This window comes from Lampris incognitus, chromosome 8 (assembly GCF_029633865.1).
Source record: "Lampris incognitus isolate fLamInc1 chromosome 8, fLamInc1.hap2, whole genome shotgun sequence".
In the NCBI taxonomy this organism is placed as follows: domain Eukaryota; kingdom Metazoa; phylum Chordata; class Actinopteri; order Lampriformes; family Lampridae; genus Lampris; species Lampris incognitus.
The window spans coordinates 12,383,871-12,408,234 of NC_079218.1; the positions used below are offsets into that span (position 1 = coordinate 12,383,871).

The 24,364-nt window shown below is 46.2% G+C and overlaps 1 protein-coding gene across 1 annotated transcript; it reads right to left on the bottom strand.

The window, feature by feature from the left end:
* Positions 1-1,169: 1,169 nt before the first annotated feature.
* fam53c (family with sequence similarity 53 member C) lies at positions 1,170-23,205 on the bottom strand. The gene is made up of 5 exons (XM_056285244.1): positions 23,195-23,205; positions 21,404-21,473; positions 18,888-19,034; positions 5,034-6,032; positions 1,170-1,841 (listed from the first exon to the last, which is right to left on the bottom strand). Exons 1-5 carry the CDS (start codon positions 23,203-23,205, stop codon positions 1,551-1,553), a joined length of 1,518 nt encoding a protein of 505 aa, XP_056141219.1. The 3' UTR covers positions 1,170-1,550.
* Between the last annotated feature and the right edge of the window lie 1,159 nt (positions 23,206-24,364).

Here is a 24,364-nt window from a genome sequence, read left to right on the forward strand (position 1 = left end):
ATAAAGGATATAAAGGGGTGTAGATGTAGTGGATGGTGATGGTGGTGTCCATGTATTAAAAGATATAAAGGGGTGTAGATGTAGAGGACATGGATGGAGGTGTTCATGTATAAAGGATATGAAGGGGTGTAGATGTAGAGGACAGTGATGGAGGTGTCCATGTTTAAAGGATATAAAGGGGTGTAGATGTAAAGGTCAGTGATGGTGGTGTCCATGTATAAAGGATATAAAGGGGTGTAGATGTACAGGACAGTGGTGGAGGTGTCCATGCATAAAGGCTATAAAGGGGTATAGATGTACAGGACAGTGGTTGAGGTGTCCATGTATAAAGGATATGAAGGGGTGTAGATGTAGAGGACAGTGATGACGGTGTCCATGTATAAAGGCTATAAAGGGGTGTAGATGTAGAGGATGGTGATTGTGGTTTAGGTTAGACTGAAGGTGGCAGTGTTGCAGTAGACAGAGAGTTTAGCTGGCTAACGCTGGCGTGTGGTCTTTCAACTCGTCTCATATTCTATTGGTCTAATGTGCTGCCGCCTACATCACATAGGTCTCGCCGATGTCCCCATATGATGTAGACAATTCCTCTGAGGTTGACGGTAACGTGCGTTTTTCCTCGGACACAATAAAAGGTGGCTGTGTGATGTTTTTTTTTTTTGTCAATCTGAGTTTTTCTGACCAAGGTTAACACCAACGTGGTTTAGCTCAAAACGCGAACCGGCATACTACATAACTTGGACTGGTGTTTAAAGGGGCAGTGTGACACGGCGACACTAGTCTAGTGTGTTTTTTATGTAATTTGTCCCAACTGTGAGGCATGTTGAACAAAGCTGTTGTTTTTAATAACTGGTAGTATTAACTGGGGTAGTACGGGGTAGCATTTCAGCGTTGTGACAGCCCTATAAGGCAAAAGTATTGTAGACAGACTCAGCAACAATGTGGGAAGCTCCTGTAAAGGCCTTGATGCCAATAACCAGCTATATTAAAAGGACACCTTGACAATATGAATCTTTTACCCACCCAGTGATATGGTATTTGGCCCTCAGCTACCTTCAAGAAAAGCTCAGTTAGCTCGCAGATAGCGGTACCTTTGGTTTTAATCAGGAAGTCTTACGACGCTGCGCTGATGTTCTCGGTAAAATTGAAGAACAAATACAGATATCCTTTTCATTAGACTCGGGGTAGCAAAGGGTAGCAGGGTAGAAATTCAAAAATGTCAAGGTGTCACTTATTCAAACCATGTCTGAGAGAAAACAGCCAGGAGAACTACAGCGCTGAGTCTAACACTACTGGTGGTAGTCAGGTCATTACCGTTGTCTTCAATCAGCTTCAATTAACCCCATCTCATCGAATTAGAGAAGGTGTTGTTCCTGAGAGCCCTGCTGATTGGTGGTGAGGAGTCCAGAGAGGGAAGGAGGGAGCCTGGAGGGTTTAGAGCATGGGTGGTGGGGAGGTTGAATGGTAGACAAGGAGGAGGAAGGGGATGTTTTTGAGGTTTCAGAAAATTAAACAAAAAGAAACCAGGTAGGTCTTTTGAATTTACAGAGATGTCAGTTCTCTTCTATCATGTTCAAGTCCAGTTCTGTACAATCCCTCTCAAACACTGCCTGCTGGGCTGCTTCCCGCTCGTCCGGCTCCTCCTCCTCCCCCTCTTCATCATCCTCCCCACCCTCCTCATCGCTCTCACTCAGCGGGCCAATGCTGGTCCTGCCCAGACCCTCAGCAGGGGAGCAGGAGCCCCTGAAGTCCCCCAGGAAGGGCTCCAGGCCCATGCACACATCTCCGCCACAGGCCAGCCTGCCTCCGATTCGCTCCAGACACTGGGGGTCTATGCTCCGGGTCTGTTGGATGACAGACAGTGGGGGGGGGGGGGGGGGGGACAAGGTTTAGATTTTGAGAGGACAATCCAAATTTAAAGTGTTCACCTGTAATATTTTGTTGCAATGCTCATTTGAAGGTCCCCCTCCCACACACACGCACACACACACACACACACACTTTTCTGGCCATGTTAAACTCTAGATAGAAGTCTGAAAGGTGGCTGACTATGACAAGGCTGACTGCCATCAGGGTCACAAGGCTCTGAAACCAGTTTTCAGATTGCATGTACTTTTGCACCAATGGCTTTCAATAACTTTTCCATGACTTCTCCATAGGTTTTAGCTTCATCTCCATAACCAAAACAAAAAAAGATAGCTATCTTTAAGTGGAGCAGGCTAAGCTAACTGCTAGCCCATGCAGACCGGCAGTTCCAATAACACTGAGGGTGGTCTGGCGGTGGCCTCGCCTAGCCTCGACTGTGTTTTTAGTGCCATCATGTGGAGTGCGGGGAGGTGTGTCGAAGGTGTCTGGTTGGGAGAGATGGTGTTGGATTGGCTGAGGGAGCTTGGTCTGCTGCGTCCTGTGGGCCCAAGGACCACGGCCCTAACCGGAGCTGTGCCCAAAGAGGAAACAACGAGGGCGGTCTGACAGGACGCGGAAGCGGGGCAGGCTAAGCTAACTGCTAGCCCATGCAGACCGGCAGTTCCGACAGCCATCCTGGCTGGCATTCGTCCTCCTGGACAGTGATTTTTTGTTGTTGTTGTTGTTTAGTTTAGATATATGTGTTAATTTAGATATATGTGTTAGTTTGGATATATGTGTTCTTACAGTTTCTGGATGTGTTTTTGTCTTGTGTTGCACTGCTGTGGGCAACGATATTTCATTTCATTTCATGTGCGCAAGTGCTTGAACTGAAACAACAAATAAAGTGTTTCTGATTCTGATTTAAGAATCGCCACTGAATATGTGTGTTTTAACACTATACATGGTACGAAAGTCAGTCTATATTTCAAATACTGTATATGAGCCACACACCATCAGCAAGCTAGCTAGCTAATTGATAGGAAAGCTAGCCAGAGGAGGCACCTGTTAGCATACTGAGACAAACTGCTCCAGGCATACACACAACAGCCATTTTCCACCTGCTGTTACTTATTATTTTTCTAACTGTGCGATCAATCTTTAACAGAGTTATTACTTAGTCGGATTTCTATGACTTTTCCCACACTTTGACAAAATTTAAACTTTTGATAATTTTTCCAGGGCCTGGAAATTGTTTTCTTAAATTTACTTACTTTTCCTGGTTTTCCTTGACCATATCAACCCTGCAGTTTAGACGAGCAGAATCCGTGCCTATGTGTACTGCAAACTCATACCCTGATAACTGTATGAATGCAATTTACACATTTCAAAATAACGTAATTTCTACAATACCCTGGAATACAGGGATTAATTCAATAACCTGTTCAGGTTCTAAGGCCTCTCTATACATCAGGTTCACTGTGTCTTGGGACCTTCCACATGAGCAGTTTCAAAGAGTCAAAAGAAATCCGATTAAAACGTGTAGAAGAACCCAAATAATAATTAAAAAAAAAAGGAAGACAGGGCAAATATATCATCATACTGAATAAGTGTATTGATCATGATATGTTTACTCTAATTTGATCTTAACCCAGAAAAAGATAATGAAATAAAAATGTTTACACGACTTTTTCTAAAGTTGGATTTGCCCTGCGATGGCCTGGCGGCCTGTCCAGGGTGTCTCCCTGCCTGCCACCCAATGACTGCTGGGATAGGATCCAGCATCCCGCGACCTGAGTTCGGATAAGCAGCTTGGATAATGGATGGATGAATATTGCCTTTATTGGCTCTACATGTGAACATAGCCAGTGTAAGTTTATGAGAATGAGAATCATCACTTAAATCCATTTATTAAATCCTGTTGGGTGTGAACCGTTAAAGATGCATATCCAGTGCTGTGAAAAATTATTTGCCCCCTTCCTGATTTCCTCTATTTTTGTATATTTGTCACACTGAATTGTTTCACATCTTCAAACAAGTGTAATATAAGATAAAAAAAAAAATTAACACCAAGTGACACTGTGTGAAAAAATAATTGACCCCTTAGTAACTCAATCAACCAATTAACTGATCACTGGATTCAATAAGGGGGTGGCACAGTGGTTAGCGCGGTTGCCTCACAGCAAGAAAGCCCTGGGTTTGAGCCCCGGGGTAGTCTAACCTTGGGGGTCGTCCCGGGTCGTCCTGAGATCTGTGTGGAGTTTAGATGTTCTGCCCGTGTCTGCGTGGGTTTACTCCGAGTGCTCCGGTTTCCTCCCACAGTCCAAAGACATGCAGGTCAGGTGAATCAACTGTACTAAATTGTCCCTAGCTGTGAATGTGTGTGTGTGTGTGAGTGTGTGTGGGCCCTGTGATGGCCTGTCGGCCTGTCCAGGGTGTCTCCCCGCCTGCCACCCAATGACTGCTGGGATAGGCTCCATCCCCGCGACCCTGAGAGCAGGATAAGGGGTTTGGATAATGGATGGATGGATTCCATAAGAGCCGCCACACCCAGGCTTGATTACTGCCAGCCCTGTTGAATCTAAACATGACTTAGGTAGAAACCTTACCATCAATGTGAAGTAGGCTACAACAGCGTTTCTCAAACCTCTCCTGGTGGACCACTTGTCCTGCATGTTTTAGATCTCTCCCTGCTCCAACACAGCTGATTCAAATGATCAACTCGTTATGAGCTCCCGAAGCTGCCTAATAACAAAACTGATCATTTAAATCAGCTGTGTTGGAGCAGGGAGAGATCTAAAACATGCAGGACAAGGGGTCCGCCAGGAGAGGTTTGAGAAACGCTGGGCTACAAGGTCTCAACAAACAGCACACTATGCCAAGATCAAAAGAAATTCCGGAAGAAATGAGAAAAACATTTGTTGAAATAAATCGGTCTGGACAGGGTTACAAAGCCATTTGTGAGCCCACTCTTCTTTTTGTGACACTGGTCTGAGTACAGAGGTTTTGGTATAAAACTTAATAATGTTTTTCTTAGCCATCAGATAGAAAGAAAGTGGCGCATTTCTTCTACTCTCCATTTTAAGAGACATTAACCAATAACTGGAATTTGACCTGCAAACTGGCCATAGTAGCAAAAATGTAGCAAACAGTGTAAAATTTACAGCGACATGTTGAGATGGTGTCAGTACCTGTGTCATCTTGGTGAAGTCAAGGACCGGCCGGGCACAGGGTCTGTCTGGGTCACGGCGTCTCTTCAGGCCCGGTTTGAGCAGCAGTAGGTCGCAGGGCTGGGAGTGACAGCGAGGGAGCTGAGGGGGGAGGGCACGCCGCAGTGAGGACGGCGTGCTGCATGCTGACGAGGGGGAGGCAGGTACTGGGGCGCCAGCGCCAACAACTCCACCCGGCGTGGAGGAGAATCCTGGTGGCGGGGGAGCGGCGACTTGGCTGGGCATGGCCGGTGGGGGCAGGAAGTTGGAGGCTGTGGAGTCTCTGATGAGCACGGGGGAGAGGGAGAACCGCCGCTGGGGTGGGGGAGGCGGGTGGAGTGGGGAAGGTGAGGAGGAGCAAGAGGAAGGGGAGGGGAAGAAGCAGCAGCAGGCTCCCCCTCCGGCAGCGGCTTCACTGGGGTCCCAGGGGAAACTCCAGGGAAGCGGGGAGTCAGGGGACAGCGCCAGGCTGAAGAATGTGGGGCTGGACGAGGAGTGGAGTGAGGAGTTCAGGGAGGAGCTAGGGGCTCGGAGAGGACAGGGGCCTCCCCCTCCCCCGCCAACAGCACCTCCTCCCAGGCCCGCCCCTGCTCCCATGGCCCCAACACCCCCGGCCCCACCTCCGTGGCACTGCTGGCGGCTGACGGGGGTCCAGACTCGGGAGGCGCTTGGCCGCCAGGTGTAGCGGCAGCGGGACAGATCCTCAGGCACCGACAATGAGCGGCAGTGGCGTTTAGGGGGTGGAGGAGGGGGAGGAGGGGGCCCAGGGCCTGGTGGTGCTGCCACGGCTCCAGGGAGGGACAGTTCAGAGGCAGAGGTGCTAGGGACCAGGGGCCGGATCTGCTGGGGGAGAGAAGGGGGAGGCTCCAGTGGGTCTGGAGGGACCAGGGGCATGGGGCCCGGGGGGAAACTGGAGCTTAGGAGCCCCCCCTGCAGGACTTGCTTGGAGGGAGGGCACAGCTGCCAATAACTGCTCTCTGAGAGTTAAGGACAAAATAACTGGTTAGTGACAACAAGGATTTCTATATATCCCATTTGTTAATATAAAGGAGATTCAGATATGTATTTTTCTTTATGCATCTTATCTTGTTCTAGCTAGACTTGGTTCAAGCAGACAGGGTTAGTCATAACTTGTTTGGTATATATCTGCTGAACCATGTTTTTAATTATCAGCCGTTTTCAAAAAATCTGCATTGATGCAAGGGACAGTAATATGAGAGGTTAATTCATATCACAATTTATGTCACAGTCTTCGTAGTCATATAGTTTCTGCCATTCAGTTAAGTGGTGGGTGTCATATACTCACCAGGCATCAAGCCATCTGGACACCAACACTCTGGGAGGTTTTTAGGGTCCAAAAGAGACTTATAAATAAAGAGAGGGAGAGAGAGAGGGAAAGAGAATAGGCGCATATGTGTTATTTATAGGGACGCCCAGGTATTTCTTCTTCTTTTGAGCAAATGTTGAAGTCTGACTGAACGAAACAGTAAATATTTGCTGATACCAAACATTGAGCTTAACCATTACAGAAACTCCACAACGTGCTAGTACAAATGACTAGGAACACTTGCTCCTTCCATTGAGACAGGTGAGCTCAGGTCAAAGCTTTGGATTAAAGTCTTCACTTAACATGTGAGGGCAAACATGTAAGGGCAAGCGAGTTGGCAAGAATTGGATAATGCAATTATAACACGTACTCTGTGTTCATTACAGACACGCATACACACAGTTTTACCTATTGTACAATTTTCTTGTAGGGGTGGATACGAGGATCATTTTAGTTCTAAAACTCAAATTCAGTTCTGTGACGAATGGCCGATATAGCAGCTGGAGTATCAGTTAGCAGAGAGAGGGTGACATTTGAATCACAGAAGATGAGCTGGTCATCTTTCAAATTCCCTACACAGGAAATAAATAAGGCACCCCAACTGGGTTTCACATGCTAAATTCATCATCTCAAGTCCCCAAAAAACTACAAGAAAGGTACATAACAAAATTATTCTAAGTCTACAACTTTCTCATCAATCTTTATATGGTAAGTGAATGAACAAAGTTGGGGAAGGAAATACACTTAATCAGTTACATGCCCACAAACCAACACCATCTCGGGTGATAGATCTTTCCAGAACCTCAGATGTTGTATGAACCGCTGCGGAAATTTTCCCCCAAAACCCTCCGATGGAGTGAGCTATATCATTATCCTCAACTCTGACATCATATGGATTTCTTTTTATCAGCACATGCATCAACTGCTCCCAAGTTCTGCACCACAATCGTGTAATCTGGCATCTTCTGGGATAGCTTTAGGTCTAGAGGTGCTTTGACTTCATCCTGCTGAGAAGATAACAAATGTGACAAGTCCACTGGGTTGTGCTCTGCATCCCCAGCTGGATGAAACTGCTCCAGTATTTCTTCCTCTTTGACAGCCAGCACCTGAATTAGTTAAGGAAAAACCTGAAACTCCTTCAAGAGGTTTACATGAATCATCTGATGGGTCCTTCACGTGACATGTCAGATTCGTGTCCACAGCTGATCTCTGAAAGCTGCAACAGCTTGGAAAAATACATTTTCCCACAGCCTGCTCACCTCTCTTTTGAGCTGCCTACCATAGAGAGAAGCTAGAAAAGGCAGTATGGAACTTCTATTGCTTTGACTGATTTAAGGGGAAGGTCTTTGAGGCAGCGAGTAGGGCTGACCCGAATGCATCGAAGCATTAGATCGTTGCCATGGTAATCGGGGGCAAAATCAGAATTCGACTTTTTTTTTTCAGGCGACGTAAACAGCAGTTGGAAATACGACACAGGAAAAAACAACAAACTGTGTGATGGAGCCAGAGAGGCTGGCAGAAGGGCGTCCGGGTGGTGTGGCGGCCTATTCCATTGCGTACCAATACGGGGATCGCCGGTTCGAATTCCCATGTTACCTCCGGCTTGGTTGGGTGCCTCTACAGACACAATTGGCTGTGTCTGCAGGTGGGAGGCCGGATGTGGGTATGTGTCCTGGTTGCTGCACTAGCGCCTTCTCTGGTCAGTAGGGGAGCCTGTTCGGGGGGGGAGGGGGAACTGGGGGGAATAGCGTGATCCTTCCACGTGTGTGAAACTCCTCACTGTCAGGTGAAAAGAAGCGGCTGGCGACTCCATATGTATTGGAGGAAGCATGTGGTAGTCTGCATCCCTCCTCAGCTTAGCAGAGGGAGTGCAGCAATGACCAGGATCGCTCGGAAGAGTGGGTAGTTGGCCAATTGGGGGGAAAGGGGGGGTGGGGGGAATCCCAAAAAAAAAAGAAGAAGAAAGGCCAGCAAAACACAGTACAGGATGATGGGTTGCTATGGTGAGGTATTGTTTGCAGAAAAAAAATTACATTGTACAAAATTGTTTGCTTTATATAATTATATTCAATAATACTCACTCACACACACACACACACACACACACACACACACACACACACACACATAATTAACATTGTGTTTTACTAGAAATAAAAAAACAGCAACCTAACTATTTTAAATTTGGGTGGCAGTGCCGTCTACCGTTGTCCACATAATTTGCTGGTGTCATCTGATTTTACCCTCCAGGTCTCATCCACAATTGATGACATCCGGTGTCCACGTGACCGCAGCATGCTAGCTGTCATCTTTTCTACACTCAATGCAATGTCATAAAATGACTTACAGCTAGTTTAGCCAGATGTCCAAAAAGTCAACCATCTGGAATAACTTCCAAAATTTGAAGTTGACCCCCAAAAAGCTGAGTGCCAGCAAACATATGAGCAACTTAGTTGTAGTGAAGCTTTGAATACCTTCAAATACTTGCTAACCGAACATTCAAAGCCCAAATAAAGGTATTCGGGACAGCCCTAGTAATAATAATAATAATAATAATAATAATAATAATTAGAATCAGAATACTTTTATTAATCCCCTCAGGGAAACTGGGTAATAAATAATAATAATATTAATAATAATAATTTTGCCCTGTGATGGCCTGGCAGCCTATCCAGGGTGTCTCCCCACCTGCCGCCCAATGACTGCTGGGATAGGCTCCAGCATCCCCGCGACCCTGAGGGTAGGATAGGCGGTTTGGATAATGGATGGATGGATAATAAGTCTATTCATATAGCACTTTTCTAAAACAATGTTACAAAGTGCTTTACAAAGAAATAAAACCAGACAAGGCAAAAATAAGAGTAAGCCCAAATAAGTAAGAGCAAAAATAAAAACGGTATAAATAAATAAAAAACAAATATCAAACATTTGTAAAAGCTTTCATAAAAAGAAAACATTTGAGATGAGATTTAAAAGAAGCTACAGACTTGGTTTGTCATAATTCGACAGGAAGAGCGCTCCATAATGTGGGGGCTCTAACAACAAAAGCCTGATCACCCTTTGTAACAAACTGAGACCAAGGAATAACCAGCAGGGCTCCATCTGCGGATCTTAATGGTCGAGAGGGCATATACCAGGTCAATAAATCAAAAAAGTACGTAGGAGCAAGACCATTTAAAGCCTTAAAAGTGAGCAATAAATGTTTAAAATTAATTCGAAATATAAAAGGGAGCCAGTGTAGGAAGGCAAGCACAGGAGTGATATGGTCATGCCTCTTTGTCCCGGTAATGAGCTGAGCAGCAGCGTTTTGTACAAGCTGCAGGCGGTGGAGGGAGCCCTTGCCGATACCAGAATAAAGTGCATTACAATAGTCAAGCCGAGAATAGATAAAAGCATGTACAACTTTTTGCAGATTGGCAATTGATAAAAATGATCTAATTTTGGAGATTAGCTTGAGCTGGAGAAAACATGATGCAACAACATGTTTGATTTGATTATCAAAACCAAGGTAAGCATCGAATATTACCCCAAGATTCCTAGGAGCCTGATTAAGACGACCCGACAGACCACTAAGATCAGTAACAAAAGGGCTGATGGAATTTTCGGGACCAAACACAATGACTTCAGACTTATCATCATTGAATTGGAGAAAATTTTGGGACATGCAAGATTTAATGTCAGAGAGGCAAGTTGTGAGATTTGCTAGGGCGCTAGGATCTGTGGGTTTTAGTGGCATGTATAACTGAATGTCGTTAGCATAAAAATGGCAAAGCACATCGTGATTTTGAATGACCTGGCCAAAGGTTAGCATGTATATAGAAAAGAGAAGGGGGCCAAGAACTGAGCCTTGAGAGACACCACAACTCAACTGAGCCATCGAGAAAGTAGAGTTACCCAGAACAACAGAAAAAGTTCTGTTGGTGAGGTAAGAGCGTAATAAGCTAAGAGCTGAGCCCTTGATGCCAACCCAAGTCTCTAAGCGATGTAAGAGGATGTTGTGATCGACTGTGTCAAAGGCAGCACTTACGCCTAAAAGAAATTAATAGCAAGTGCCATACTCACAAACTACTAGGATGTGACAACTGCCTGAGGAACTCCTTTCCAAGGGTCATTTGACATCAATGCTTATAATTTTGTAAAGAGGTTTCAACAACTGGTGAAGATACTAGTGGGGCGGATACTGGCTCCAGTTCCTGAATCGCTAACCACGCCCACTTTTGATATAATTACTTTAACAATTAAGTTTGTTAAAGTGATGACATACCTGTGGAGGCATGGAGATGTTTAGGAGAGATGGCAGTGGAGTTTTTAACTAGATTGTTTAACACAATCTTGGAAAGTGAGAGGATGCCTGAGGAGTGGAGAAGAAGCATACTGGTACCGATTTTCAAGAACAAGGGCGATGTGCAGAACTGTAACAACTACAGAGGTATAAAGTTGATCAGCCACAGCATGAAGATTTGGGAAAGAGTAATAGAAGCTAGGTTAAGAGGAGAGGTGACGCTCAGCGAGCAGCAGTATGGTTTCATGCCACAAAAGAGCACCACAGATGCGATGTTTGCTTTGAGAATGTTGATTGAGAAGTATAGAGAAGGCCAGAAAGAGTTGCATTGTGTCTTTGTAGATTTAGAGAAAGCTTATGACAGAGTGCCGAGAGAGGATGTGTGGTATTGTATGAGGAAGTCAGGAGTTGCAGAGAAGTATGTAGGAGTGGTGCAGGATACGTATGAGGGAAGTGTGACAATGGTGAGGTGTGCGGTTGGAATGACAGACGGGTTCCAGGTGGAGGTGGGATTACATCAAGGATCGGCTCTTAGCCCTTTCTTGTTTGCAATGGTGATGGACAGGTTGACGGACAAGATCAGGCAGGAGTCTCCATGGACGATGATGTTCGCGGATGACATTGTGATCTGTAGCGAGAGTAGGGTGCAGGTTGAGGAGAGCCTAGAGAGGTGGAGGTATGCACTGGAGAGAAGAGGAATGAAAGTCAGTAGGAGCAAGACGGAATACCTATGCGTGAATGAGAGAGAGGACAGTGGAATGGTGAGGATGCAAGGAGTGGAGGTGACAAAGGCATTTGAGTTTAAATACTTGGGGTCAACTGTCCAAAGTAACGGGGAGTGCAGTAGAGAGGTGAAAAAGAGAGTGCAGGCAGGTTGGAGTGGGTGGAGAAGTGTGTCAGGAGTGATTTGCGACAGAAGTGTATCAGCAAGAGTTAAAGGGAAAGTTTACAAGATGGTTGTGAGACCAGCTATGTTATATGGTTTGGAGACAGTGGCACTGACGAAAAGACAGGAGGCGGAGCTGGAGGTGGCAGAGTTGAAGATGCTAAGATTTTCACTGGGAGTAACGAAGAAGGACAGGATTAGGAACAATTATATTAGAGGGACCGCTCAGGTTGGACGGTTTGGAGACAAAGCAAGAGAGGCAAGATTGAGATGGCTTGGACATGTGTGGAGGAGAGATGCTGAGTATATTGGGAGAAGGATGCTGAATATGGAGCTGCCAGGGAAGAGGAGAAGAGGAAGGCCAAAGAGGAGGTTTATGGATGTGGTGAGGGAAGACATGCAGGTGGCTGGTGTGACAGAGGAAGACGCAGAAGACAGGAAGAAATGGAAACGGATGATCCGCTGTGGCGACCCCTAACGGGAGCAGCCGAAAGTAGTAGTAGACTTGAACAATTAAGTTTATTAAATACTTATATTAATCAAGTATAATAATTACTATATTAGAGAATAGACTGTAGCCTACATAACTGTAAAAATACCAGCCAGCAGCCCACATAACGCTGCAGTAGCCAACACTTTTCAAAGATGAACCATAGGCTATCTTTTAAAGCAATGTCTAAAAATAGCTTACTCCAATTTTTCATAATTATGAGAAGGACATGACAGTTTCAAAATTGATAAGAAATAGGATCAGGAGACAGGTTGCATCCTCTTTTCAGTTTATTCTTAACTTGGGCTGATAAACAGAAAACAAAATGAAAATGACATGTTTGTTGGGAGCTGAAACAAACTTATAGAAAAAAAAATGATCAAGTGCATGAGCATATGACAATGATATACAGAAGTAAATAAAATAGGCCTACTATATGCTGTCATGCCACAATCCCATCCTGTCACCTCACTTATAGAAGAACTTGGCACACCGATTTTTCAGATGCGCAAATTTACCGATCACAGCTTTATTGAAATCAGGGATGCATGTGTCAGTCACTTTTCTTCCCAAGAGTTAGTATCCTGACTTGAGATCCAATACAGAGAACGACTGCGATCCATGCAGTGCTGTGAATGTCTCTTCCAGGTTTGGTAAGGCATAGGCATCCTTCACCATCTGAGTGTTTAACTTCCGGAAATAAATGCAGAGCTATATGTCACCGTTTTTCTTCAGGACCACCACAACAGGACAGGCGAAAGAAGACTTGGATTCCCGGAAGATACCTGCATCCAGCAGCTCTTGGAGATGCTTGCAGACAGCTTGGATGTCTTGGGGATGAATGAGATGAGCTGTTTGCTTGAAGGGGGTCTCATCGTGAAGGCTGATGTGGTGTTACACCTTGTCGGTCCTTCTATAGTCCAAGTCATGCTGTGAAAACACATCTGGCATAGCTCGTAACTTCTGCTTCATCCTCTCCCTCCATTCTTCAGGTATCATGGAGTCTGCAAAGTTGAACGCAGGTGAAGGAACTTGTGGTGGTTCTAGCTGAGGGATCTTTGGTATTGGTCGCTCCTACTCCAAGAAGCACTTGCTGTATGGTGTTGAGCTCAGCCAAGACACTTCTTGGTCGTAAGAGTATGTCATGGTGTGTCTCATTGGTTAGCACCACAGGTACTCGGTAGGGCACTCTAGTTGGAAGGGTGAATAGCCTGCAAGTAACTAGTATGCCCCCAGGAAGCGAGTATAAGGATGGAGGCCCCATTACTGCCCATTTCTCTGTGTGTGCACTGTGCATGTTGACTGCTCCCTCCATCACAACTCTCTGTCCTGCTGGGATAACTTCCGGTGACTTCCCGTGCAGTCTCACTGATCCTAGGTTGCCATCTGTTCTTTGCTTCTGCCCGAGTGCAAGCAGCACCGCTCGGTAGCCATACGGAGAAGGCTGATGGCGAGCAATGCCCCGTGTCACTGTATTGCTCGTACATTACATCTAACGTGTTGGTGCCTATTAACGCTGGACTGGTGACAGGGCCGTGGCATGACAGTCTGGAACTACAAAGGCTAAGGTAGGTACTTTGATGTCCACACCCACGAAGCTCTTTGGAAAGGTTACACATACGCAGACAAAAACAATGCATAGTTGACGCTAGGCGAGGCCGCCACCAGACCGCCTCGGTGTTTCCTCTCGGACACAGCTCTGGGCAGGGCCGTGGTCCCCGGGCCCACAGGACGCAGCAGACCAAGCTCTCTCAGCCAATTCAACGCCAGCTCTCCCAACCATTAAACGGGGAAAAAAATCGACGATCAAAATAAAAATGATGACACATACTTAGATGCAGACATAGATGTGGACAAAGATACTACATAGTCAGTACTGGGTGAGGCTGCTGCAAACGTGAATTCACGCCACCATCTTCCCACACAGCTTGGCGGTAGCAAAGATGCTTCAGTAAGGCTGAAGCATCAAGCTTGCCTTTGCATCCTAAGAGAACACCATCTCTAAAGAAATATGTTATCCTCAGCCTCCCTTGCTTAACCCCATCAACCTCTGACATTCATCAAACCAAAGCTGTAGAGTTGGATCTGTTCTCTACAATGCACCTACAGAAAAATGCCTAAGGGGCACTTGGGTGGAAAAGCTGTTCCTTCCCGGCAACACCCTAAAGCTTGTCCCTAAGCCTCTGAGCTCTGGATCTGATCACCTTCTCTGGACTGGCTTACAGATTTGCTTGGTAAAATGGCAGCAGTCTGAGATAATCTTTTGCACTTTCAGCTTCACAGGATCTGGAATTTAACTCTGGGTCTGCCTTCAGTTCAACTTCATAGAGCGATAATCCCCTAGAGCCTCTCCTTCACTTTGAGGTTCACTGGTACCACTCCTTCACCCTTTGGTGTTGCAAAAGGTCCTACATCACATCACCTAAAATCACTGCATATGGAAGATTCAGTGCTCAACAATGTCCTCAAATTTTAATGCCAACCACACTAGCTTAGTACATACACACATTCACACAAACCAAACTCCAAACAACACCCGCTACTAGGACAGAGTTGGCTGGGCAGGAGGAATATGAGTGATTCAGGTCTGATGAGCCTGGACAATTCATATCCCCACACCTCACCATTTTAACTCCATACAGGTGGCATGGTGACTCAGTGGTTAGTGCTATTGCCTCACAGCAAGAAGGTCCTGGGTTTGAAACCCAGGCCATCCCAGGTCCTTTCTGTGTGGAGTTTGCATGTTCTCCCTGTGTCTGTGTGGGTTTCCTCCGGGTGCTCCGGTTTCCTCTCACCATCAAAAAGACATGCATGTTAGGGTTAATACTGCCTGTGCCCCTGACCAAGGCAATGGAAAGAAGAACCGAAGTTGGTCCCTGGGCGCTGCAGCTGCCCACTGCTCCTATACAATAGGATGGGTTAAATGCAGAGAACAAATTCGTTGTAACGATACGATTTGTTGTAAGAATACAATGAGAAAATAAAGTGGCTTTCTCTTTCTTTTTACACGACACGAGCGCACAATAAACATTGGAACTACCGAGATGGGTGGAATGTCAGTGGGTCGGTGTTGGTGGGTGGGTGGTCGGCTGGGAGGCCCCCTGCTCAGGTGGATCCCTCTCTCGTCGGTGCTGGGTGGTCTCTTGCCTGTTGCATTTCGGCAGGGCCGCAGAGGGGGGGGCAGCTGTCAGACTTTATCCTGCTGTGTAGCTATTCTGTGATGGGCGCTGCAGGTGCAGAGGGCTGTGGGGGGGGGGCATGTCTGGTTATCTGCAGGTGCTGGCGGGGCCCTGTCCATCCCGAGGGGCGGGAGATGCTATTGGGTGTATTTGGCTACTTAGGTGTATGCTCGGTGCGTGTGGCCAGATGGAGCGTGCGGCCAGATGGGGAATCTAGCCAGCGGCGGTGTGGCGAGCCTCACTTCTACTTTGGGTATGGGGGGGCATCGGGCCTCCCTGCCTGCCTGCTGGGTGGACGCCCCCAGTGGTGTGTTGGTCTGTTAGTCACGGGGCCCAGCTCCGGGTCAGTGGTCTAATTTTTCTTAATATATTGAACAGTTTTCACAGCCATGTTCATGACTTAATGCAGTTCTGGCTACACCTGCTTTGTTGCTAGGCTTTCCCTATGTAAGAAACAGTGCATCCACTTGGTGTCTGGTGTGCTCTCTTGGGACTGATCGACAACACCACGATGTATTCCTGTCATTGATGTAGTGCCATCTGAGCAAACTCCTGTACAGTATTTCCAATCACGACCTTTTTTGGTGAAGTAATCATCAAAGCAGCGCGTTATCTTATATGCTGTTGTTCTCATGGGAAGCTCTTTGCAAAACAGTAGATCGTTCTGTCCCTGTAGTATCTTACAAAAACTAACAATAAAGCAGCATTGCTAACATCATTCAACTCATCCAGCTGTATGGCAAACTATGGGCTTGCCTTCATGCTTTCCACTAGTTGGTATTTGATGTCATCATTCATGTCAACAATTCTGCTCATGGTGTCATTGGAGAGTGGTATTGACTGAATTCTGGTTGCAGCTGGCTCCCCTAGTAACTCTCGGCACATATCCAGCACGATGGCCCAGTGGTTAGCACTATTGCTTCACACCAAGAAGGTCCTGGGTTTGAACCCCAGACTGTCCCAGGTCCTTTCTGTGTGAAGTTTGCATGTTGTCTGCATGGGTTTCTGCCAGGTGCTCTGGTTTCCTCCCACCATCAAAGGCATGCATGTTAGGATTGACTCCTGCCTGTGCCGCCGACCAAGGCAAGGGAAGAAAGAACTGGAGTCGGTCCCAAGGCGCTGCACTGCGGCTGCCCACTGCATAGGATGGGTTAAAGGCAGAGAATGAATTTCGTGGTATGTGTGTACAGTGACAATAAAATGTCTTCTTATCTTCTCCTTATCCACAGCACTAGGCAAAACAAGCTCCTCTATGTAAAGGGTTTCTTTCTACAACCTACGTGAGCAGCAACCATATTGCTAGCTTTTAAAGTGGATTTTGACTGAGTTGTTAATGTTGTGATGACTTTCTATTATTCCTGAAGCCCGCTTTTTCCTTAGGAGATATTCTTTTGGTGACACGGTGTCCCAGTGGTTAGCACTGTTACCTCACAGCAAGAAGGTCCTGGGTTCAAACCCCAGGCCGTCCCAGGTCCTTTCTGTGTGGAGTTTGCATGTTCTCCCCGTGTCTGCGTGAGTTTCCTTCGGGTGTTCCGGTTTCCTTCCACCATCAAAAAGACATGCATGTTAGGGTCAATACTCCTGCCTGTGCCCCTAACCAAGGCAATAGGAAGAGAACTGGAATTGGTCCCTGGGTGCTGCACCACAGCTGCCCACTGCTCCAATAGGATGGGTTAAATGCAGAAAACAAAATTTCATTGTAACCTGTACAATGACAAAATAAAGTGGCTTTCTTTCTTTTCTTCTTCTTCTTTCCCAACACAACCTGGTGCTTTGTGTTTAAGTGTCTCTGGAGCGTCCATGGTTATTATGCCTCATTTGCCAGGATTTCACCACATTCAACACACTGTGCTTTAGGCTCAGCATTACTGCCTGCCACTATGAATCCAAATTTAATGTATTCGTATTTCCTCACCCCACATTTTGGAACTTTTACTGGCGCAGAGTTGTCTCGCACATAATTTTTTCGTTTCAAAAACCGATCCATTTTGTGTCACTTCATCCGAAGGAACATTACAGCTAGTTAACAGTGGCAAAACATGTTTTTCTCTACCCGATGATGTGCTGTGATTGGTGTGGTGATATTCAAACATAACTGGTCATTGAAATTATGCATTTTAATTTGACATTTTTTATTTGTGAATTCTTGAGTATTTAGATATAGAAATAACTAGCTTTGTAAATTGCCCAAAAAAATAAATATTGTTTTGCCTCCGTAGCCCACTAGATGGCGCTCTGAGGCCCACCGTAAATGGCCAGATCTAAATTGACACACTAGATCTTAGCCAAAAGGCCGAGCAGAGATCTATATCTAGATTACATGGCAGGATCAAATCTATTACGGATGAACTGCAACGTGTTGGACATACTGCTACCCTGACGTATACCACCACTCCTCTCACTACATTAGACTTGCTCTGCCCAGCATGGGGACTTTCCCCAGCTACAGGCAGTGCTCCAACCAGTGCTGGTTGCCACCTTGCATGGTTGACACCGCCATCAGTGTATGAGTGCATGTGTGTGTGTGTGTGTGCGCGTGGGTGAATGTGAGACATTAATTAATTAATTGTAAATTGAAAGTAAAAATTGTAATTGAGTTGCTGTTGCAGCTAGAAAAAGCACTACATCAAAAACAGTACATTTACCATTTATTTACATTGGTAAACTCCCTTATTCAGGTCTACACTCAGTCCCGCTCACTACACTCTGCCAATGAAAGGCGCCTGGCACTTCCGCCACAACAGGGCCCTAAGTCACTAGCTAGACTCTTCTGTAGTTCCCCGGTGGTGGAACGAGTTACAAAACTCCATTCGATCCGCTAAGTCCGTCTCGGTCTTTAAGAAGAAGCTAAAGACCCAGCTCTTTCACGAACACCTCCACTTCTGATGGTGTTAATAAAAATAAAAAATAAAAAATCGCTTCTATGCACCCTATGCCCTTGTGCACTGCCTGTTGACACCTATGTACTATCAGACTTGAACCTTTTTTTTGGCACTTAGTTGCGTTGTTGTCTCCTGACTAGATCCTTGCTTGTGTAGTATTAACTCTCAGATGTACACCGCTTTGGATAAAAGCGTCTCAAATGAAATTGTAACATTATGGAGTCCTGCCGCTAGAGGGTACTGTTGGTCAAGCGAGTGGAGCAGTGGGGAAGGATGAGAGGCGAGGGAGAAAAACATGGATGGTATGGTGTGGACTGTGGAGAATAAAGTCGGGGGACTTATTAAAAACGTATTCATGTTGGTGGTCATTACGAATCACTAACAAAACAGGTATACTGCAAAATACAGAGATTTACCTGGCAGTGATAGACTTAATCAGCATTGTATGAACTCGTTTGGCAAGGGCTTGAATGCAGCAGACATTCATTTATATGTAGAAGTCCCACATTCTTCTTTAAGCTAATTTTTAAAAATCGATAAATCTATTTTTATGTCAACTGAAAATGATGTTATAGCAGCCAGATGCATCAGTAAATAGTGATTGGTTAGAGAAAATCAAATCCTCTTCCCTAAAAATACACAGAAAACAGCTGGCAAGAAGGCAATTTCTGACTTATAGAGTGGTAACAAAATGGCCATTCAATTTGAATATCAGGCCACCCATCGTTATTTCCATGGGAGAACCTTCATGAAGCCTTTAAAAGAGTTTATATATGTATACCAAACTTACCAGGTAGATGTCTCCTGGGTGGGCTGTGTTGCCTTTAAGAGTCTGCTTCCTCAGTCCCTCCACCAGCAGAGTGACCATGGCATGATGGCAAGGAGCCGGGGAGGCCGGTGAGGCAGGGGGTGAGGAGACGGGGGAAGGAGGAGAACTCTGGGAGGAAAGGGAAGGACGGGAAGGATGGGGAGGGTGGGAAGGAGGAGAAGGAAGAGGAGGAGGGAGGGGAGAAGCGCGTCCCTCTTTGTATCGGTCCGTTTGGTCCAACTGGTGCTGTGCAGGAAAAGGGGACGGGCTGATGGTTGGCAGCTCCTCCTCCTTTCCCCCTCAGGGCCAGATAGCCCCGCCCACTCTCACAATGACATCACTGGTCAGTTGTTGCCCACGGCAACGCACCTGAGGAGGAAGAGAGAAATACAGGTAGATTCTCCAGGTAAATACAGGCACTGGTGAAAAAAACAATTTCAAAAGATTTGGTATGTTTATGGTGGGAACTTTGCAATCCACCAGTTATTCTTCCTCTTTCTTTGAGCCTCGCTCTCTCTCATAGACACACACACACATCTTATTCTGAATGCCATGAGGGGAAAATGAGGTAAAAAGACTGTACAGCCTAGTAACATGTAATATTCTTGTAAGGCGGGGTGACTATTAGAAGACAGGGACCTGCTGTCACATATAATGATCTCGAGTTAATCAATAAATCCTCAATTGATCAATCAATTAACCAATCAAGAGTCAAGGCCGACTCCAACCTTCACAAAATACAGTATAAAAATAAAATTAGGAACTTAGGCTTGGCTTTTCTTGAAAAAAATGGGATGGTGTTTACAATATTATCTTAATACATTACAGGATTTGTAGCGTGCTAGAACTATGTCAAGGGTTAGAATTAGAGCCAAACCCCCAACCCATACTCCAGTATGACCAGTATAAAAATTACCGGGAGCTTTCTTATCACCATCATAACCATCATCATCATCATCAAAGGTCAAAGGTTAAAGACTAGTAAAGACCCTTTCATTACCTGACGTACATCTCTGATTACAGCGTTCAGATGCAAGCTACTGTTCTTTTCTGTTCCAGTTGATGATGATGATGATGATAATCCAGGCTCTTTTGCCGGAACAGATTTTTTTTTTAGAATCTGAAATTCTCTTTTTGATTTAACCCGCTGGCACTTGTGATGACTCGTAATTGAAGGGGCACTGGACAACTCCAAACCACAGAGATCTTTTACGAAGAGAGCAAGAGACTAGCACTGTTGTGTCAGCGCCTTCCTCACAAAAAAAGAAAACATAGATAAAAAGAAAACAAATGGAAAAATAAGATATGCTAATGCTTTGACATGGATAACAATAAACAACCATTGTAGCTGACGGTAGGGAAAAGCTCAGGTTTGCGTTTGAGTACATCCCAACTGTGTATCTTTCCTCCATACGGCCCCTGAATGCCTCAAGTCTGCTTTCTATACTGTTTTCATGCGTGCCCTTAGATTCGTTTTTTTAAAATTATATTTCATTTTTAGGGCCAAAGACTATCCCTCTGCATTTTGACATGTGACACACTTTGCAGTGCCACAATTCAGTAGAGAGGTCAGAGGTCATAAAGAGCAGCGGGGCTTTGAGAGGGTTCCAGTATGAACGGTTTAATATTTCAGTATCATAACATGCTCTGGAATTTAGCTCCTCATGGATAATATATGAAGATGACGATCCTACCAGCAGGATTCACTCTCAAAACCATTATCCGCACAGGTATACTGTAGACTGTGAACCTAATTTTGTCCAACCCCCACTACCAACATGTGAGTCACAAGACCAAGACTTTACAGAGGAAATATCAAAGGGTCAGAGGTGAGCTAGGCGATATGGAAAATATTATCATGACAATCATAATTAATATATATATATATATATATATATATATATGTGTGTGTGTGTGTGTGTATACATATATATATACACACACACACACACACACACACACACACACACACACACACACATATATATATATATATATATATATATATATATATATACAAAGTTGGGTCGCGGGGATGCTGGAGCCTATCCCAGCAGTCATTGGGTGGCAGGCGGGGAGACAACCCTGAACAGGCTGCCAGTCCATCACAGGGCGACCCAACTTTGGATAAGTGGCTTGAATAATGGATGGATGGATGGATATATATATATATATAGATCTATACATATATATAGAGAGAGAGATATGCTTAAATATGCAACAAAAAAAAGTTTAAGAATGCAACTGTTTGGTAATGTAAAGTATAATACCAAACCAAAACTAGTTTTCAAATAATACTTCCTCAAACATTTAAGGCCTTATTTTGTGAGAAAGCTTAAGTAATTGATTCTCATCATTATTTCAGACAACACAATTGTGCATCATGATATCACAAAATCTGAATTTCGACCCAAACCAATTGCACTGAAAGCTGATAAATGATGATACTGAATTATTTCCCAGCCCTGGTTGGAGGTCTCATCCCTCGCATGGCTTACTGGGTGAAGCAGGACATCAACACTGCCTGAGACAAAGCTTCCAAAGGAGCCTGTCTCAATCAGGGCACACCTGTAAATGAGATTTTTAATCTCATTCTGGCTTTCCTGTTTAAATCAAGGTTAAATAAAATAAAATATTCTTGGGATAAAACCGTCCTCCAGCTGTTATACATATGAGGATATGGATGAACAAGTGCACTTGCTAATGAGCAAGGTAATTATGCCAGATGAGAAGATCATGTTGAATCCCACCGATGTTCAACTTTAACAAATTATTCACTTCATGCAAAGCTCAGCTGTGAGTTAGAAAGTATTACATATACAGATGACATGCAGCAGATGTCTGATAGGGACAGCTGGAAGACTAGCAAAGCCACCCAGTCCCAGATCTTCTTTATTTATTTGGAGAGGACATATGTCATATAAGGTAGAGTGGTCCTGGTGGTGGTTGGGGACAATTTTGTGCTTTGGATTTGTTCATGTATAGGCAGTACATTGAAGCCGGTTAGACTATCAGTTTTAACACATAATAATAATAGATGGACTGGCAGCCTGTCCAGGGTGTCTCCCCGCCTGCCGCCCAACGACTGCTGGGATAGGCTCCAGCATCCCCGCGACCCTGAGAGCAGGATAAGCGGTTCGGATAATGGATGGATAATAACTTGTGCAATTATCTACGCAACAGGATCTGTGCGACTACATTTACAGGATGTGTGTATTATTAACCATTGTGCAGTGTGACACGCTTCATGTCTCCCAGTAACCGGTGTTACCATACTTATAGCACATACCAATTCTGTTACACCTCCAATATAGCTCGTGCTTGGTACTGCACTCACACTCCTGTTTTTACTTTTTATACTTATGTTTAGCTTTTTGATACCTTAACCTTATACTTTGCTCTCTCTTAACACACACTTCTCTTATCCAACTGTAGACACATATGTGCATGTTAGTTGTTACAGGGAGTCAAATTCCTCATGCTCGCCCAGCAACACTGACACAGACTATCATAATAGCATCTTCACAAGGCTGATCTGGCCTCACTTTTCACTGCGTCTTGACTTTTTACGTTTACATATTTTCCTTTTGTGGTGATTTTCTGGCCCTGTTGCTCGGCCACAGTTGTGTGAAGGCTGGTACCCTCTGCACCCCCGCCAGGTGTCTGTCAACGAGAGGCCCGCTTGGCATCTATGCCGGTGCTGGCCTCTGGCTGGGGGGGGATACTATGTATCTATATATACACTATCAAACTGCTGCCCGGGCTTAAAGCAGTCGCCATCGCCAATGTGGAAACAAAAACGGAAAGGCATCGCAAGAAAAAAAAGAAAAGGAAAAAAAAAGTCCAAATTCAAAACGTGGGGAGCTGCATCCCGTCACACCGCCTCGCTGGCCGGCGTTGACTCACAGATCAGCCCCCCCCCCCCCCCGTTCGCCCGCCGCTTATTCAACACAGCCCCAAAACAGCAAAATGTCCATCATCTCTCGTTTTACCGTGCGAGAGTCACCCCGAGGCCACTCGCCCCGTGTCACCTGCCGCCGCTCACCCCGCCGGAGCAGCCGGTCGTGCGTCGGAGAAGGATGGAGGTCTTGCGGGGGGGGGGACGTCTGAGCCGAGAGCTAGACGGGATGGGGGGCTAGCATGGAGGCTAGCTAGCGTTAGCTGGCTAGCGCTAACCTGCTGCTGCCCCCCATTCCCCCCCCCCCACCCCGGGCTCAGTGTTCCGTCAACACGGAGCGACGCGAAGCGACAAACACGGGGACGCGGGGACGTCGCCCCGCCGGACTTACCCCGCCGTCATCTCCGCAGAGATGCCCCCCCCCCCCCCCCGAGAAAGCTGCGCGGCTAACGCGGTGCACCGGTCGTTTCCATCGTAATTCCTCCCCTGCGAGAGACCCCAACGACTGGCGAGGAGGTGGTGGTGGTGGTAGTGGAGGGAGGGAGGGAGGAGGAGGAGGGGGGGGGTGTTTGCAAATTCCCAGCTCTCATTGTGGCAACTGGGCTTAGAATAAACGCTGCCTGCCCGCTGGAGAACCGGCCCGGCCGGCCGGCTGGTCGGCCGGCCTGTCGCGGCGGACCGCCGCGGAGGACCCGCGTTGGGGGGGGGGGGACAACACACGGCGGGGCCGAGCACGGCGGGATGCTTGCGAGAGGGCTGGAAGCGTTTTACCGCCGCACAAACAAGAGAATAACAACGGGCTTTAGTCGGAACAAATTCTCCACAAAATACCGTCCTTACCTCAACGACCCGATCCTCCTCCGAACCGGGGGGGGGCGGCGGCGGGGGGGGGGGCGGCCCGATCGACCTGCTGCGACGCTTCAGCGGGTTTTACGTTAGGAGGCTGTGGGAGCGGCGTCGGTACGGAACGCGCGTCTCGGATGTATTGACCTAGTGTTAAAAAAAAAAAAAGAAGCAAAATACAGCAGCACCGCTTGCCTGTCACTACATTGGGGGTGGGGGGTGGAGTTGGGGTGGGGGGGGTGGTGGTTATGAAATGAATAAACACACAGAATTGATATTGAAATTTAAACTCAACCCCCCCCACACACCACCACCCACCCCCCAACCGGAACACGCACCATAAGGCGTGTGAGAGAAAAAAAAATAACCACGTACAGTCAATCCCCAGTGTCGTCCATTTAAAAAGAAAGAAAATAGCGTTCACACGTCACACGCCCGCGAGCGATTGGAATTCATAAATAACATTTACGGTGTCAGGGAGGAGGAGGCGGAGGGGGGGAGGGAGGAGGGGCGGCGGCACCGCCGACGGGAGGGGGGATTAACGCCCGCAATTTTACGAACCGCTAAATCATCTTAATTCAAAATATAACTCGCCCCCACACCCTTTGCCGTAGAACCGACAACGACAATAACGGTTGTCGTTAAATGGAGACTTTCTAATTAGCCCTCCGACGCGTGGCTACAAAGGATCATGGGACTTGAAGTTTAAAACGTGATT

Bases quoted from the DNA above. Each gene is read 5' to 3' on its own strand.
- fam53c (XM_056285244.1), bottom strand. The intron at 19,035-21,403 runs GTAAGCCATGCG...CTTTCCTCCCAG, and splicing joins TTGATGTCCTGCTTCACCCA to AGTTCTCCTCCTTCCCCCGT. The intron at 6,033-18,887 runs GTAAGTTTGGTA...TGTCCTTAACTC, and splicing joins ACCCAGGAGACATCTACCTG to TCAGAGAGCAGTTATTGGCA.